Consider the following 18,109-nt stretch of genomic DNA (forward strand, 5'->3'; position numbering starts at 1 on the left):
GGGGTTAGCTTACTAATGATAACACAGAGTTTTTCTAGGTTGTGGAAAATAAAAACTAAATGATCCCGATCTATAAAAATGTATCTCCTATATGACAGGGAGGTATACTTGGCGCCTATTAATATTGACGGATTAGTGTTGCAATTACGTAGCTGTTTTTTTAAAAAAAAATTCAGGTGTCCTTTTTATACTACTCCTTCCATCCCAAAATAAATGCAATTCTAGAGTTCAAAATTTGTCACACAAAAAATGTTAACTTTGACCCACCTATCACAAAAGACAAGCTAGTTTCCGGAAGATTCTCACAAAAGATAACTAACACTTCATTCACTCACCACAAAAGACAAAGAGTATTTATATAATTTTACACATATCATTGATTTGTGTGTTTGGTCTCATAACTGTATTTATTTTGGGACGGCGGAGGAGGTTAGTTTTATGTCTTTTTACACGTGGGAGAGGAGGGCTGAGTGGCATAACTCTTTACCTGCAGAGTGCTTTGTGGTTTGTGTCGTGAGGTACACTTGGCAGGGGGTATTCCTTTTCTTTCACAGCCCCTGCACACATAGCGTGGAGAGCCTGAATTGAACGATGGAGCAGGCTCCCGTGTTCTGCTAGTTTCATTTGTTCTTTTAATCCTCGAGGAGCGTGGTCGGCTGATCTATCTATAAATTGTGCCCGAGGGTGCAAGGGACGGCGACCTACCGTACCAATCATCAGGTCCTGAACACTTTTCTTGCGGACTCCCACCCAACCAGGCACAGCACAACAGTGGAACGACGTTTCTGTTGGCCATGTTTGGTTCCATCAGTAGCATAACTACATAAGTAGCATAAATTTTAATCAATAATTAGATGTATTAAATAAAAGTAATTTACAAAACTAACTACACAACTCCTGCGCTATTTCGCGAGACGAATCTAATAAGATTTTTGATCACACGATTAAAGAATAATTACTATAGTATCACCATCACCGTAGCCAATCATTAACTAATTAATGTTATTAGATTCATAGCGCAAAGTTGCACCTCTGACTACGGCATACCATAACAGCAGCCAGCAGCTTGGCTTTGGCTCACGAGCTCACGGGCGCGATGACGACATACCCGGCCACTCCGACGTCCGATCCGTACCGTACGCTACCGGAGGCGCACGCATCGTGAAGCGCACGCGCCGGCGGGGACGATACGTGCCGGCGGCGCTGGCCGCTCTCCGAAGCCCACGCCGGTGGGGGCAAGTGGGGCGGCGGGATGGGGATGGCGTGGGCCCACTGCGGGCGGCCTTCTCTCCGCGAGTTCTGCCGTCTGCCGGTCTGCGTCGTCGCCACGTGCGCAAGTCGGCGGGCGGTCAGGTGGACCCCGATCTGCTTCCTTTCTTCGTACGGATTTCGCGAAAATTTAGGCTTTGATATTATACCACATTTTAACAATTAATATCTAATTATAAATTATTTAAAATTTAAAAGATTCATCTTTATGGAACAGTTAAACTATGTAATTAATTATTTTTTAACTATATTTAATGTTCCATGCATGTGTTCGAAGATTTGATGTGGCAGATACTGTAAGAAATTTTTTACAAACTAAACATGAGCTCTGTTTGGAACATTAGCTCAATGCTAATTTTGAGGCTAATGTTTTGTCTTGAATTGGTAGGTTAAAATTAGCTCAAAGTAGATTGTTTGGATCCCTAAGCTAATGTTCACCATCTCTCTCACATTCTCATATCTAGATGTGTGTACATATTTACTTTTTTACGGGAATCATGTAAAATTAGCCCCATTATCATCTCTTGGAGGGACTAAGGATTTTGGAAGAGATAATTCACTTTAGTCCAAAATTATCCCATATATTTAGATGATGACGGATAATTTAGGCCAAGAAGTCCAAATAGGGTCATAGGCTGTTCGGCTGGTCACATGAACAATGCAGCTTGATTTATTTCGACTTATTTGCTCTCACATAATACTATTTATTCTAGCAGCTGAGCACTATTTATTCTACCAGCTAAACCTTCGGTCGTCTTTCATTCCTAACGGAAGCAGACAGACGGTCCCGGCCTAGTACGGCTATGTACGACCGTGGCAGCCTGTCGGCGGCACACACTCCGAGTCCTTTCCTTCATCTCGTCATTTACAATTAAACTGTATAATTAGTTATTTTTTAACTGCATTTAATACTTCATGCTTGTGTTTGAAGATTTGATCTGACAAATATAATAGAATTTTTTTTGTAAACTAAATAGGGCCGGTGGCAAGAACCGTGCCGTGCGAGATCGATCACCTGGCTTGGCAAGTTGGCAAGGACCGAGCCAAAGCCAGCCTACGCCCATCCTAAGCTGAGACGAATCCTACCTGGATTCATTCACTCGAAACCAGCTTGATCTAGCTATCAAGGTTATCTCTCCTGTTCGGTTTGGCGCTGATGATTCGGGCCTACCTTTAATATCCAGTTCGTTAAGTAGATCGTCCAGCGCGGCCACAAATTTGGCGCGTAATCCCCCCTCGCCGAAGCTGCCCCTCACCGTCCGGGCCCGCCGGCCACCGTCCACGTGGACGGATCGCCACGTGCCCCTCCATCCGGCCCCGCGGGGGCAACACGTGTGCCCGCGCCTCTATAAGTAGGCGCGCTTCCAAATTTGGCCGGCCGCCGCGACGGCAGGAGGAGCAATCGCGTTCTTGGATTTTGGATCATCCCCGTTGAAACCTTTTCCCCTGTCACGAATTTCTGCGCCCCGATCGCCGGAGGAGGAGGTATGCCGCCGCCGGGCGAGCGCGGGCAGCCGCCGAGGCGCCGGAGGATGCTGGCGCTGCCGGCGGTGTGCCCGTGCGAGGACATCGCGCCGGCGCCGCTGCTGGCGTCGCTGCTCTCCCTCGCTGCGGACGCCGCCGGCGTCCAAGCGGGCGCGCTCCCCGCGCTTCGGGGCGCGGCGCGCGAGGCCGTCCGGATCGCCGGCCTGCTCCACGCGTTCCTAGACGCGGTCCGCGGCGCGGCGTCCGGGGACGCCCACCCGTTGCCGGACGAGGCGGTGCTGGGGCTCTCGGAGCTGCACGTGGCGCTGCAGAAGCTGCGCCTCTTGCTCGCCGACTGCGCCCGGAAGGGGGCGCGGCTGTGGGTGCTCATGAACGCCGAGGCGGCCGCCTCCGAGCTCCGGGTCGTGATGGGGTCCGTCGCGACGGCGGTGGACGCGCTGCCGGATGGCGCGGCCGCGGCGTCCGCCGAGGCGCGGGAGCTCGCGGGGCTGGCGTCCGCGCACGCGTGGCGCGCCGCGCCGCGGCTGCGGCCGGACCCGGAGGACGCCCGCGCGGCGCGGGGCGTGCGCTCGGTGCTCGCGCGGTTCGCGGGCGGCGCCACGCCCGACGCCGAGGACGCCCAACACGTTCTCGACCGCGTCGGCGCCGCTACCTGGTCCGGCTGCGCCGAGGAGGCGGCGTTCCTGGAGGCCGAGCTGCTCGAGCGCCTGGAGACCGGCGGCGAGGACGACAACGACCTCGTGCTCATCGGCGGCCTCCTGGCGTTCCTCGTCTACTGCCGCGTCGTCTTGTTCGACCGCATTGACGATCCCAGCAAGGCCGTGGCGACGGCGCCGGCGACCAGGCCGCCGGCCAGGTGCGCGGCGTGGATCAACCCGGAGGCGCTGCAGTGCCCCATCACGCTGGAGCTGATGACCGACCCGGTGACGGTGGCCACCGGCCAGACGTACGACCGCGCGCCCATCAAGAAGTGGATCAAGAGCGGGTGCCGGACGTGCCCCGTCACCGGCGAGCGGCTCCGGAGCGCCGAGCTCGTGCCCAACGTCGCGGCGCGCGGGATCATCGAGCAGCTGCTCCTCAGCCGGGGCATCCCGCTACAGGAGCCCAGCGGCAAGCACCGGTTCGCGGTGGACAAGACCGCCACGCCGTTCGGCGCGGCCGCGGCCGGCGGCGTGCGGCTCGCCGCGGCGTTCCTCGTCGCGAGGCTGTCCAGGGGCACGCCCGAGCAGCAGAAGAAGGCGTCGTACGAGGCCCGGAAGCTCTCGAAGCGGAACGTCTTCTACCGGGCGTGCCTCGTGGAGGCCGGCGCCGTGCCGTGGCTGCTCCACCTGCTCTCCTCCGGGGACGCGTCCGTGCAGGACAACGCCGTGGCGGGCCTCCTGAACCTGTCCAAGCACCCTGCCGGGCGGCGGGCGCTGGTGGAGTCCGGCGGGCTGGGGCTCATCGTGGACGCCGTGAGCGTCGCCGCCAGGGTGGAGGCGCGGCAGAACGCGGCGGCCGTGCTGTTCTACCTGTCGTCGAACCCGGAGTACTGCGAGGAGATCAGCCGCATCCCGGAGGCGATCCCGACGCTGGTGCACCTGGCGCGGGGCGGCGCGTACCGCGGCCGCAAGAACGCGCTGGTGAGCCTGTACGGGCTGCTCCAGTGCGCGGACGCGCACGGCCGGCGCCGTGGCGGCGCTCGCGGGCCTGCTGCTGGGCTCCCCCGCCGCCGCCGAAGGCGACGACCTCGCCCTGGACGCCGTCGCGCTGCTCGCGAGGATCGCGGAGCAGCCGGGCGGCGCGCGCGCCGTCGCGGCGAGCTCGGAGCTGGTGACCCGGCTCGTGGACTTCCTCGGCGAGTCGGCGTCGCGGTCCGCCAAGGAGCACTGCGCGTCGCTGCTGGCGTCGCTGGGCCGGCACGGCGGGGACAGGGTGCTGGCGCTGCTGGGCAAGCTGCCGGGCCTGATGCCGGCGCTGTACGCGCTCATCGCCGACGGGACCCCGCAGGCGGTCAAGAAGGCGCGCTGGCTGGTGAACGAGATCCACCGGCACTACGAGCAGCGCCAGGCGCCGGCGGCCGCGCGGGCGCCGGCGCCCGGCGACCACCGCGTCATCCGCGTATAGCCGTGTTACGTACATAGCACACACGAGCTCGTCGTCAGTCACGCGCTGTACATTTGTTCTTCGCCGGCTCGAGTTTTTCGAAGAGCCAGGACGGATTTCGGCATTGTTTCGTCGTGAGATTTGTGAATACAAACGAAATTGTACAGGGAATAGTTTGAAACTTGTAAGTTGGTTTTGTGAGTTGTGGTAATGAAAATCCAGGGATGTACAGAGGACAGTTTCTGCGTGGTTCGTCATATTGTACTCCAAATAGCGTTTTTTTTTAAAAAAAGGATTTGGCAGATGGGAGTGGCAGGCAGGCACGTCGTGTGAGTGTGAGACTTGCGATAAGCAGAGGAGGAGTCTTCTCCCGGCAAAGGATGGCGGTGATGGCATCTAGGACGGCGTATTCAAATGCCTGCAGGTTGCTTGGCTGATTTGGTGCTGCTTGCCATTTGCAGTTTCGCAGGGGCCAAGCAAGCAGCTGCTTCGATCTCTTTGCTTTTTGTCTGTCATGTGTCTCAGTGCAAGTAAGCATATCAACATTCTCAAGCATGGATGCGTGTGCCACGTAACTGTGCCGCTGCTTCCCCGAGTATGCAAGAAATGTGTTTTGCAGTAGCAACATTAACCGCGCTGAAACTCTGAAAGAAACGCAGAAGCAGTGAGCGTGGTTCTGGCACTGGCCTTGTGGATGCCTTTAGATCCTATATTGAACATGAGGCAGCAGAATTAGCCCGTCTAGCTCAGTCGGTAGAGCGCAAGGCTCTTAACCTTGTGGTCGTGGGTTCGAGCCCCACGGTGGGCGTTTGGTTTTCTTTTTTTACTTTTGCTCCCAATCAGTATATTTGGTTTTTCAACTGAAAGTTCAGTGTCCTCTGCCGTTGAATTTGAGTTTTGTAATGAAAAATTGCATGCTTGAGGGTGAGAGCCCTATGGTACCTGACATTTCCTTGGCCTCAGTTTTCCAGTTTCCATTTCTGAAGCCTGAATCTAAGATGCCTATTGGGTATCATGGCAATTTTACTCGGTAGAATCTATAAGAAGTAAATAGTTAATACGAAGTTATGGATCAAAGGTGTAATGCCTGCATGTTTAATAAGCTTCCAGTGGATTATTTTTAGCACGTAACATTGTTTTGCGACTTGTAAGTAACTTTTGTTGTGCATGATTGGCTCCACTAGAATCCATTAAATTCTGCGACGATATGTCTGGAGTTGGAAGTACAATTGAACCTGTGGATGGAAGAACTTCGGTTGCAACAGAAACCTCGCTACCTGTGAGTTGTGAGCTACGGAGTAGAGTGGAGTGGATGCATCAAGACCTAACCTCACCAGCAGGCCGGCAGCCGAGACCTCTCACAGCTGAAAGCCTGAATAAAAAAAAACAACAAGTCATGAGGGTTTTTTTATTTAAAAAGAAAATCAAGTATTTCCAAGGAAGATAGAAAACAAATCAAATCAATAAGTTTTGGAGAGAAGAAAAAAAACAAATCAAGAAGAGAACTCAGGCTGCATGCAGCACACCGGCAGCTTCCTCCGGGCTGCTGGTGCCTGCATGCCTGCAGTTCCATGAGAAAATCAGCGGCAGAGGAGCACGATCAGATGCACACTGTCGGCTGTCGCGACTCGCGGGCCGGTTGATGATGGGCGTGCGAATCATTGGGGCCTCGTGATAATGCTGCACTTGTTTACCCAGCCCAGCGTCCATCAACTTAATAGAATGGACGTCGCCAACATCAAGGGGTGTTAATTATAGTGTGGACACTACACTGCTACATGTTTAATGAATGTGTGATGGATGTCTGATATATTCTCACAATATATATATATATATATAGATAAGCAAACTGAAACTCAGTACTAGTTAATGGTTTACAAAATATCATCTTATAGTAGTTGGCCTGTCGTGGTCTGAACTCTGAATAATGCGTTCTTAACTCCCTAGTGCTTCATTCCCTTTGGTTTTTCAGAAATCCTCGTGTCACCATTTCTTTGTCAGCTTGACAACACACCGACAGGTAGCGCGTTGCAGCTTAAATTTGAAGAGCACCATCAACACGTGGTTTGAGGGGGGATTTTTCTTTTCAATGTCGTTTATGAAGTATATATCGTCAACTGAAGACCGTTCCTTCCAAAAACGACTCCCTATACTATGACATACGCTACATGTCCCAGTTTGGGTCAGACCAAAATTTTGAAGAAAGAAAATGGTTTTAAATGACACGCTGAATCTGAAATTCTAAATGCATGCAGCATGCTGAATGAACTCATAAAGCTTAGACCATCAACGTCCATTTTTTAAGAAATAGCAAGCAGTGCAACATTTTCGAGAATATCTTCCTCAAATAATGCTCTCGCTCTTCCCCAAAGAATCAAACATCGCTTTGATCTGGAGATGATGGAGGAAACAAAAATGTCCACAAGCCTTGCTTGCTGAACTGAAGGTAGAAGTGTCAGTGAGTACACCCGAGCTATATATATTTCATTTTTATTTAACGCGACGTGATTATAATTATACTGACATCTCCTTTGCTACTCCTAGCTGGACATCTTTGCTTAGGAGATTTTAAAAAAACCCTTCTTATTTATGGAAAGAATGCATCCAAATTCCAAATACAAAGAAAAATCACAAATGAGAGAGGGAGAGGGAGGGAAATGGATGAAGGCCCACAAAAAAAGGAAGAAGGCCCACAAAAATATTCCTATTCTCTTTTGGACGGGCAAAAGCAAGCTGGCCCATATTCTTACCTCGTTTGTACAATTTTGATTCTTCTCCACGCAAATTTTGAGCACAACAAATCAACTCATTAGCTGTGCCCCAATCTTAGAGGATGACTAATAGAAAAGCTCCTGCTGGGTGTCGTGTCTGTATACTATGGGGTTGTTTGCTTCCAGGGACTTTTTTTTTTTAAGTCTCTGGAACGTTTTAGTATTTAGAAGTATTAAATAAAAGTTAATTATAAAACTAACTGCAGAACCCTGGGGCTAAATTGCGAGACGAATCTAATGAGGTATATTAATTTATGATTAGCGGATGGTTACTGTAGCATCAATGTAGCAAATTATGAATTAATTAGGCTCATTAGATTCGTCTCGCGAAAAAGCACTCAGCTGTCAGAAAATATTTATAAACAGATTTTATTTAATACTATAAAATAATAAGATTCCTTTTGATGTGATAGGGACTTCTGAAAAAAGTTTGGTTCCAAATAGGCCTTATATAGATGGGATCCACTAAAGACCATTTACTTTTATTTATCTGCGACCACGTTAAGCAACATCACTTCTATTTTCATTACCATCACATCATAGGTGTCCTCTAAAATCCATCCTTCCATGTATCATCCCCCTCATTCTCCCCTAGCATCAACCATAATGATCATAATCCTTCACTAGCTTCATCCATAATGATCATAACTCGAGTGCCACTACAACTGGCTTTTTTGCTCATCATCTGACTTCTATACTCCCTTCCTGCAACTATAAAACACACCCAGCCTCTCATAGTTTATAAAAAAAAAACTCTTGCAAATCCTGTAGCAACACGTGGAGAATCACCGAGTATATACGATTGCCATGTCATCAACAGTCTAATAGCCCACCCATATAATGATTTGTCATAGACACATACGAAACCATTGATGTATACATCTTACTATACTTGCTCTTAGTTCCGATCATGTGTTTCAGTGTCACATTTAAGGATGCAAGTGGGGTTATTTATAAAACCACATTCAAATGTAGGTCAAATTTCTTCTTTAGTTATGCTCAATGCAAGCTCCCAAAATTATTGTACTCGAGAGTTTAAGACACATATTCTCCTAAGCTTATAGCCAACCCCAAAGTTCCAAATTTCAACGAAAATAGGACATTATTTGACCTGTGAAATAAGAGTCGATGGTTCCTACGTAAGTTACACTTGGAAAAAAATCTCAACCTAAGCATAAGGTTAAAACTAAAATCTGATAGTTGTTTTTTTTTCCAAACAAAGCGTGATCCGATAATCTCTTATCGAAAGCTTGATGAAGCTCTGGAGTCAGGACGCGTACACATCAATCTTGATAGATTGCAGCGACATGGCTACCTCCCTTCAGTCACACTCACTAGCTCTCTCCCTAAAGTCAGGATGGTGGCCAGGCCAGGGTTTTGTTGCTGTCATATCCTCTGTGCAGTATCTCCCCGTCGGACGTCTCTACCGAAAGCGAGTGCTCATATGATTGGATTGGAGTGTTGGACAATTCGCTAGCTTGGGGTTACTTATTCCCCTTTAGCCCATTAGCACATACAAGTAAATGTTCAGTATTTGCATAGCCACCAAAATGTTATCAATTTTTCTGATGGCAGATTTGCCTACATAACAAGTTTAGTGTATGGCTTCATGGACCCCAGCATGTTGTTATTCATGAATTTTATGATATATGCATTGATGAATAAACCAGCATAGAAACTCTTGAAACAAAACAATAGGCCTGCTATTGCACAACAAGTCAACATGTCCACTCATCCAACCTTTCAACTCTCATGTTCAAAACATATTATTATATGTGAACACATAAAATCTTCAAAAACGTAAACTTACAACACCAGTTCTGTTTCATCACACAAAAACATTTGGCGGAACATAATTAACACAGTAATTATACGGTACAGAAAAGGGTCGAAACCAGGGGAGAACTTGCTCCTTCGCACATGGGGCATGGATCCATCCAGCCATCCACCGATGATCAGTTGTTCCACAACCAGGAGTTCCAGTTGCACAGCTGCGCTTCCTCAGCGCCACGATGGGTGACCCCAACAGCAGCGAACAAGGCATCTGGAAGGTCGAAGCTGCATACCTCATCGCTGATCACGCCACCGTCCTCTTCCTCAGATGAGAGGGTACCGTGGCCGGTACAGTCGCCACTGCTGAGGTGGTCGTCCTTGAGCTGCACCAGCAGCTTCTCAGTGCCTGACGCCACAGTGTGCTCGTCCAGCTGGTCAACCTCTTGGGCAGTGATGGTCGCCGATGGGGATGTATCCTTGCCTTGCAGCTTCTCTGTCAGGGAGATTACCTGTTGGAGACATCGTTAATTGTGTCAGTCCCTTTGATCGATTGAAAAGTATATACCAGGCATTGTGATCTGATCTGATAAATAGGAACCATCAGCACATGTAACCTCAGGGTTTATAGTTTTCTATGTGCATTAACATTTAAGACAAAGCATGTGACGATCAAATACTTAGGTGGAATGGCAGTGACATGAGTGATAAACCGTGGCAGTATCCTAAGGCCAGTCTCAGTAGGGAGTGTCATCTCACAGTTACCAAGACTGTGAATTAGGTAACCGAGTCGGAGAAGTATCATGGTGATGCGATGACACTCCTCTCACATCCCATGACACTCCCTCTTCTCTCTCTTCTACCATGTCAGCAAATTTAATGCTCATGACATTCTGTAGAAGATTTTAATAAAGAAGTTAATAGTTTATAACACATAATTTGCACGGATCTCACTATGCCCATGTTCATATTTTGTTCATAAATACGATCAATCGCAAAGTGCAAGCTTAGTAGTGCTTTATATATCGCTTTCCCAAAAATAGCACTAAACAAGCTAAAAAACTGCAAATTAGCTGTAGATCAGCCCATCCCCAGATAGCTTTAGACATATGTTGAACTATTATTTTTGATAGGTAGCAAGATTAGAGTAATTAAACCTTTAACATCACAATTATTAAACCATTAACATCACATAGATTAGCGTAGTTTATCGGATTTGGACTTGGGAGATGAACGATAGGTACCCATGATTCCTAAGCACTGCAGAGTTGATTGTATAATGGCTAAAATACATCCAGTAGTGGGTCACAGCTGATGACTACCTGTGGCCAAATTGAAGGAGCCAAAAGTGGTATCTTATTTAATTTTACAAACAGTAGCCTATCGTGGGAAGGCAACATATTTGGGCAGAGGTCCTTAAACTTTTCGGAAAAATTGAATTCCAGGAATTACCTTTTTCTATTTAAACCCTTAAACTCCTTGTAATCTTTGTGGCATTTTTATAGAAAGAACAAGTTTTTTTCTGATAAGAGTTAAATCAAACTCTGCAAAGAAATTAGTATCATAGTGAGACTACTGAATATGCAAGTTTTTATATGTAGTTGTGTTGCTATGGCTGAAAAGTAATATATACATTATTGCACAAAGTGTGACTACTGTCTCAAAGTTCATAGTCTGTAGTTTCTCTTATATGTTTTCAAGATACATGCTAGGTTTTCATATCAATTAAATCACAATAACTGCAAACTCGTATTCCTTAATTCTAAATCCAGATATTTTCACGCTTGCAATTCTATCTCACCACGACATGGAACTACAGACTATGAACTTTTGCATTTTATTTAACATATAAGAGAGATCAGAAAATCGCCAATATAAAAGGCACCCGATAATACCAATTAGAAATTAATAGGAAGCTCAAGGACCGCTCAAAAACTGTAGCTCAATGAATGCCAGCTAAATTATCAAGTGGTTAATACCAATAAGTTCAAGGATCTAGATGACATTTTCTACTTATTCGATCCCCCTAGGCACACATATGTTGCTTCCACCTACTGCGGCGACCAAGCTAATTACTGCTGGCAAACCAAGAAGCATCAAGCCATCAACAAGCTATGCAGTAATCGATGATACTGAGTGAAAAACTAAAAATTGATTTGCCATGGAGGCGAGACGAGGTGATGAGGCAGCTACCTGTGCCCTGAGGCTGTCGTTGTCGGCGAGTAGGCCCTGGTGATCGGCGGCGAGCGCGTCGTAGGCAGCCTTGAGACGGTCGTAGTCGGTCTCGAGCTGCTTGGTCTTCCAGCGCGCGCGGCGGTTCTGGAACCAGACGGCCACCTGGCGGGGCGCCATCCCCAGCCGGCGCGCCAGCTCGGTCTTGCGCTCCGGCTCCAGCTTGTTCTCCTCCTCGAAGCTCCGCTCCAGAAGCTGCACCTGCTCCGCCGTCAGCCGGCGCTTCTTCTCCGGCGCCTGCTCGTCGTAGTAGTACTCCTCCAGGAGCTCCTCGTGCGTCGTGAAGAACGGCCGCTTGCCCACGCGCGCCGCGTCGTCCATGCCCAGAACCGCCGTCGGAACACCTACGAGCAAGCAACCGGAGCCTCAGGAACCGGCTTTCCCATCCAGATCTGGCCACGGTCCACGGGAACGGTCACGCACCTCGGAAGAAGCCGTTGCTGTTGGCGCTGCCCCCGCCGCCGAAGAGCAGCATCTGCGCGCCGCCCCCGCCGCCGCCCCGCCGCGCGCCGCCCGAGTCGACGCCGACGCGGCCCGGATCCATGCTGATTCTTGTTCTTCTTCTTGCCCTCTCCTTCTCCTTGCCCCTTCCTCCCAAAGAACGAAACAAAACCCAATCTTGAAACGCAAACGCGCGCACACAAACACACACTCTTAAACGCCTGCTTTGAAAATCCGCGCAGCAGCGGCCGCCGCCGAGGCGATCGAGGGCGGTGTTGGGCTGGCTCAGATGAAGCAGCAGGAGGAGGCGAGCTTATGGCGGAAGAAGCTGGTGCTCCAGAGAACGCGCGTGGACGTCTTCATGGGGTACAGCGAGAACCCCATGACCCCGCCGCAGAGCAAGGAGACGGGTGGATTCCTCCGGCGAGCGGGAGCCGCTGCAAGGGCCGCCGGCCAGGGACTGGATTGCAAATAAATTTTTTCCGGAGGGGGTTGACACAGAGGGATGGGCCGATAGGAGCTCCGGTGGTGGATGCCGCTCCTAGTGTTTTTTTCCCCTTCCTTTTTTATTTGGAACTTTTTTGGCTGAATTTTGCGGCTAAAGTTGAGAGCGTTTGGGGAGGCGCGGATTTTATAAGAAGCGAGCGGGGCATGGGTAGGTGACAATTGACGAAAATGCCCTTGTGTTAGGATGTGATGCTGCCTCCTAATTGGGGGATTAGAGTCTTTTTTAGTGGAAAAATGACGAAATTTTGGGATCTAGGATGCCTTTGATGGCGGATCGCGGACACCTAACCGAGGTTTAAGGTAGGGAAGTTTTGTTAATCACTACGTTGACTCTTATTGTCTGAAAAGTATTTTTTTTTCAAAGGAGAACTCGAACGTGCGGACACCTGTTCATCTGTTGCGTGCTGGCAACTGGCAAGTCTATCAAGTTTTCAATTCGAGTAAGTCTGAATCAGACAGAGAAAAATATTTTTTCAACTATATCACATATTATGGGCAATCTAATTAAATAAGTATACGAAATAAAAACCCGAACTTTACAAGTATTTCGGACAACATTTAGCAATCTGACATGCATGTTTGAAGACCAATGGATTTTGGGTGAAAAAACTATGCTTGAATTAACAGAAAGACTTCCTCATTTGAAACGTTTAATTGATTGCAAGACTAGTGGCTAAGTGAATAACTCATATGGGAGAATTGGTCCATAAAGAGTATCCCCAAGTATCAGACTAACTAAATGGAAATTTAGTTTGCCATTTAGCTAGAATTCCCTCTATATATATGAGTACATGTCAACATGCTAGGTAAATTGGACTCTTCATGTAATTTTTGCTTTTCTTTTTTCTTCTCCTTTATCCAAATCGGACAGACTCCTAGCTCCCCCCCAACTCGCCAACATCCTCCGCCCTCCGCCACGCGCTCCTCCGCTCGCCACAACGTGCATCGTCCTCCTCCACGCACCGCTGCGCGCGTCGTCCTCCTCCTCCGCCATCGCCCTCCATCGCGTGCTCCTCCACGCGCTGCCACGCACATCCTCCTCCTTCATGCGCCACCGAGCTGCCACGGCGGTGGCGACGGCATGGACAAGGCAGCCATTACCACGCTGCTGCAGAGGGAGGCCGCCCGTGTGCCGCCACGGTGCGCCCCGAGGACACCGTCAGCACCCATGGTGCCGCCACGACGCTGGTGAAACCTTCCCAGGTCCGGGAAGGAGCAGGGTGGGGGAGCGGGATGGAGACGGGGCCGGCAGCACTCTGGAGGGTGGGGGGCGTAAGCCGAGTGGCAGGAAGCGGGGTGGGCTCGTGCGGGCTGGATACTGAGCCGATGGGCTCGGCATCTTTGCCGAGCGGCACCCTCGGATACCGAGCGAGGATAGAAGGCAAGCTGGATGGTGTTTCTGTTGGATGGGTTTTTTGTCGTTCTTTTCTTTTTTTAGCTAACTCACCCAAGATAAAAAGAGCTTTTAAAGATGCTCTAAGCAAGAGCCCCAAAGCCTCGAAGGTGCTGTCGAGCACTAAGAGTGTACGAGAGCGGATCACACTCTTTGATCCCTGGCTTCACCCAGCAACTCTCTCTCTCTCTCTCTCTCTAGGTTTAAAATAGCAGTAATCACTTTCTAATCTAGTCCAAGTTGCATTGAATCTTTACTTTTAGCTTATTCGAACTCTAGCTTCGGCAAAGCTTGCAGCATATATTCCCTTCGTCATGAAATATAAAGCATTTTGGTTTATCCTAAACCAAACTGCTATCTGTTTGACAAAGTTTATAGAAAATAGTAATAATATTTTGAATATCAAATGAGAATGATCACATCCATTGTAAAATATATTTTCATAATTTACTTATTTAATGTGTTAGATGCTAATATTCTTCTCTATAAATTTGATCAAACTTAGACTACTTTGAATTAACACAACACAAAATGCCTTACATTTCAACTTTGATTGTCGGATAATCTTCATGTGTCTCGTACACTTCATCTAGAGAACTCTCCATATCTGCATCCTTCTGTTGCTAGACCATCTGGCGTGTTCAAAATCACCAGGGCATAACTTGTGGTGTTTACAGCACCCTTCCGTCATGGTGCCATCTGTTGTATACCATTTTGTGTGGAACTTATCCGACTCCTTTTGTCCCAACTTTGTTAGCTTTCCAATTGTTTTTTTTAAGTTTTGCTTTCCAATTGTTGTATCAGTACTTAGCAAACATGTTCCTATTAATCAAGTAAAATCACAAATGCCCTTATTAGGGACAATTCATGATAACTTGGAGATAAAACAGTTGCAAGGTAGTTCACATCATAGAGGATTACATGCCGCCTATAAGAATTGAAGAATAACTATGGTACATCGAGCTCAGATATTTGTAACAAATATCGTTATTCTAGAATCCAGATACTATTAATAAGTTCAAGGGCGAAGCTAAGTAGTAATTAATGGTACCCATGAATCCACGGAATTTTGAAAAAAAACAGTAATTAGATCTATTTTTTCACTATATATGCATTTCACATCTCAACTTCATGCACCAACAAGACTAGTACAAGGGACCTCTCTCTAGTTTCTCTCTCTAGAAGCTGGTGACCACCCGGTCCCGGCGGCCACCACACCCGACCGCCGGAGGCCACCCCGGCTCCGGCGGAGACCCATCCCACTCACAGCCGATCTCTTTGACCCGACCTTTTTAGATCCCGTGTCGTTTTCCCTCATCAGACATGGCTGACCCGCTCGCCCCACCACCGCCCCCACCGCTACCACCACCCCGCCCCCACCGTATTCACCTCCTCCGAAGGATCACCCCGGCGCCAGATCCACGCCGGTTCTGCGTCATGGTCGCCTCAATCCAGGAGCTGCCCCCTTCTCTCCGTCCTCTGGTGCGGGACCGTCGCACCCCGTCGATGTTTCCCCGGAGGGGATTTGCTTCAGTCTCCCCTCCGACTCGGAGGATGAGGACGAGGATCTGAACTGGCTTCCCCCTTCCTCCTCGCCTAAGGGAAAGAGCTTGGTCATCAAGGATGGTCGCAGATATGCTTCCCCGGAGTTTGGATCTAGGGGATTCATGGCCGATGCTCGGCGGTCGCTGCAGTGGGAGCGTCCGGCGCCCCGGTCGCGCTCGTCCCCTCTGGTAGAAGAGGATGGCTTCTGCGAGGTCGTCAACTGGAGGCGTGTCAGGGAACTGTCGCGCCAGCCTCGTCGTCCCAAGCTCCGGCGGCCTGTCCCGGCGGACCTGGTGGGCCGGTGCTTCAACTGCTTGGTGCACGACCACATCGCCTCCCAGTGCACGCAACCTTCCTGCTGCCTACGCTGCAAAGAGTATGGCCATGCGGCCAAGAATTGCAAGCGTCCTCGCTTTCAGGGACCTCCATTGCGTGGCCGGGGTCGCCCGGTCCGGCGTGCTGCTTCCAACATGGACGTCGCGGGGTGGCTACCTCCCGGGGCCTGGGTCGCTCTTCTGCATCAGCCTCGACTACCTCCTTTGGCTTGGCTTCCACGGGACGAACTTACTCCGGTCCGCCGTCAATTTGTGCGGCATCGCCGGCGGTTTGCGACGATCCTCCAGCAGTCCAAGTTAATTCGTCCCCTTTTCCTCCGGCGCTGCCTAAGGGACACCCCTCGCGTCGCCCTCCCATCGTCACCCGCACTGTCCCTCTGTCGGCAGAGTTGCAGCAGGCTGGTGTCCAACGCCCTGGTCGTTCTTGTTGTGGGCACTTGCCCGTTGCTGGCACCGTTTCAGGTGCGTCGCTACATCCAGGAAAACTTTGCGATACAGGGGATGGATTTCACCCTGCATCGACATTGGCCTGAGGATTTCCTGGTTATCTTTCGGAATGCGTCTGATGTGCAGCGGGTGCTGGATGCACCTCCTCTGCCACGCGCTGACATGATGCTGCGCTTTCGACGTGGAGCAGATTATCCACGGCCGATGGGGAATCGTTGAGGTACCAGGTCATGGTCGAAATCCGTGGTATCCCAGCACATGTGTGGTTGGCGGCCACAACACAGATTATCCTGGGTGATGCTTGTGCTGCGCCTGAGCCCACCCCCAGCTCAGCGGCGCGCACTGATTCACGTCGTTTTCAGGCGGCTATTTGGTGCAGCGACCCTAACCAGATCCCTAATGCAGCTGTCATACGTATTCCCGAGCGTGTCCCGAATCGGGGCAACAACGTGCTTTCACTCAGGCCTGACGAGACCATTCACCATGATCTGCCCCAGCTTACATATAGAATTGAAATTGAAATTCTTGAAATACATGATTGGAATGACATTGGTTCATCGGATGACCCTGGTACACTGCCAGACCGAGTTTTAACTGACTCAAATGATGACGATGAATATCCGGGGTTTAATCAGACCTCGCGCTCCCGTTCGCTGCCGCGGCGGACGATCTTCCGCCCGCCTGGATACGGCGATGGTGGTGGATGTTCTGGGGATGCTGGGGGTTGCAGTGCTGATGGCCCGTCTGATTCGTTGATGGGCCGGTCGCTCTCACTCCCTCTATGTTTTGGCTCCATTTCAACGTGCGGACCGCATTTGGGTCCTTGGCGATCGCCGGCATATTGCTTGGATGTGATGGCTGGTGGCCCGGCTATCACCTTTGGGCGCTTTGGGAGGAAACTGGAGCCGCAGGATGCGGCTGCCATCCTGTGCGCAGAGTCGGGTCGTTCGGTGGCCGATGGTCGCGAATTTGACCCCTTCCTTCTGGATTTGGAGGAGAACAGGTCGTCCATTCGGGCTTCTAACCATGACACTGCTTCCACACTGCTGCCTTCTCAGGATTTGCTGGTGCTGCTTGCCCGCGAGGATCCCATGCTGATGGAGATCGAGCTTGGGTCCACCCCGCCGTCCCGAGCAGCGGGTGCTGTGACGCACCTGGCTTCACCGATCGATGAAGTACACCAAAGGGTCGCTTCCCCGCCACCTGATCACTCTACGTCGGAGGACAATATCAATCTGGAGGCGGTACACTTTGAGGTTCAGGGTGCTGACCAGGTGTGCTGTGACTCTGCTCTGCGCAACATCATGGTGGCAAGGGGTTCCTGTGAAACTCTGCCGTTGCACCTATTCGCTGATACCAGCACGCCGGTTGATGAGGTGGTCGCTAATTTTACAGGTGCTGTTTGCAGGGACGCCCCTTTGCCGGTGTTGCAAGTAACGCCGCCAAGACGGCGTGCGCGGCCGCTGAAGCAGGAAGTCGTCATCAGGCGCAGCGAAAGGCTGGCAAGAAAATCTCGTCACCGAGCCACGAAGCTGGCGGTTCAAGCGCAAAACGTGATGATGAGGAAGCTCGGACTTACCTCAGACACGCAGGCATCGGATGCTACATCCTACCAGCGCTTTACGGATACCTTTGCCTCCACCCTCAGCAACACACACTGTGAAGCCCTTGATGCACTTCTCCCTGGTGGTTTAGGTTGCTCACTGACATCTGAGACAGCTGCTTCCACTGCAGTGCCTGGTCGCGAAATTGTTAACAATGTTGAATGAAAATTGTCTTGTGTGGAATGTACGGGGTCTAAATTCAAGATCTCGTCGTAATGTGGTACG

At 50.2% G+C, this 18,109-nt stretch overlaps 2 protein-coding genes and 1 non-coding gene across 3 annotated transcripts; 2 read left to right on the plus strand and 1 right to left on the minus strand.

Annotated features, from left to right (window-relative positions):
• The first annotated feature begins 2,682 nt into the window (after positions 1–2,682).
• On the plus strand, positions 2,683–5,051 carry LOC120678605 (U-box domain-containing protein 18-like). The gene has a single exon (XM_039959859.1). The coding sequence runs from the start codon at positions 2,757–2,759 to the stop codon at positions 4,875–4,877; it is 2,121 nt and encodes a 706-aa protein (XP_039815793.1). The 5' UTR covers positions 2,683–2,756; the 3' UTR covers positions 4,878–5,051.
• Positions 5,052–5,574: 523 nt separating this feature from the next.
• On the plus strand, positions 5,575–5,647 carry TRNAK-CUU. Its single transcript has one exon. It is a non-coding gene; the product is annotated as a tRNA-Lys (tRNA).
• A 3,644-nt stretch (positions 5,648–9,291) lies between these two features.
• LOC120678606 (homeobox-leucine zipper protein HOX5-like) lies at positions 9,292–12,669 on the minus strand. Its single transcript, XM_039959860.1, has 3 exons — positions 12,036–12,669; positions 11,574–11,956; positions 9,292–9,892 (listed from the first exon to the last, which is right to left on the minus strand). The coding sequence occupies exons 1-3, from the start codon at positions 12,154–12,156 to the stop codon at positions 9,566–9,568; spliced, it is 831 nt and encodes a 276-aa protein (XP_039815794.1). The 5' UTR covers positions 12,157–12,669; the 3' UTR covers positions 9,292–9,565.
• Positions 12,670–18,109: the final 5,440 nt, after the last annotated feature.

This window comes from Panicum virgatum, chromosome 6N, assembly GCF_016808335.1.
Source record: "Panicum virgatum strain AP13 chromosome 6N, P.virgatum_v5, whole genome shotgun sequence".
Classification (NCBI taxonomy): Eukaryota; Viridiplantae; Streptophyta; class Magnoliopsida; order Poales; family Poaceae; genus Panicum; species Panicum virgatum.

Bases quoted from the DNA above. Each gene is read 5' to 3' on its own strand.
- LOC120678605 (XM_039959859.1), top strand. From the start codon at position 2,757: ATGCCGCCGCCGGGCGAGCGCGGGCAGCCGCCGAGGCGCCGGAGGATG.
- LOC120678606 (XM_039959860.1), bottom strand. From the start codon at position 12,156: ATGGATCCGGGCCGCGTCGGCGTCGACTCGGGCGGCGCGCGGCGGGGC. The intron at 11,957-12,035 runs GTGCGTGACCGT...GCTTGCTCGTAG, and splicing joins CAGCAACGGCTTCTTCCGAG to GTGTTCCGACGGCGGTTCTG. The intron at 9,893-11,573 runs GTAGCTGCCTCA...TGTCTCCAACAG, and splicing joins ACGACAGCCTCAGGGCACAG to GTAATCTCCCTGACAGAGAA.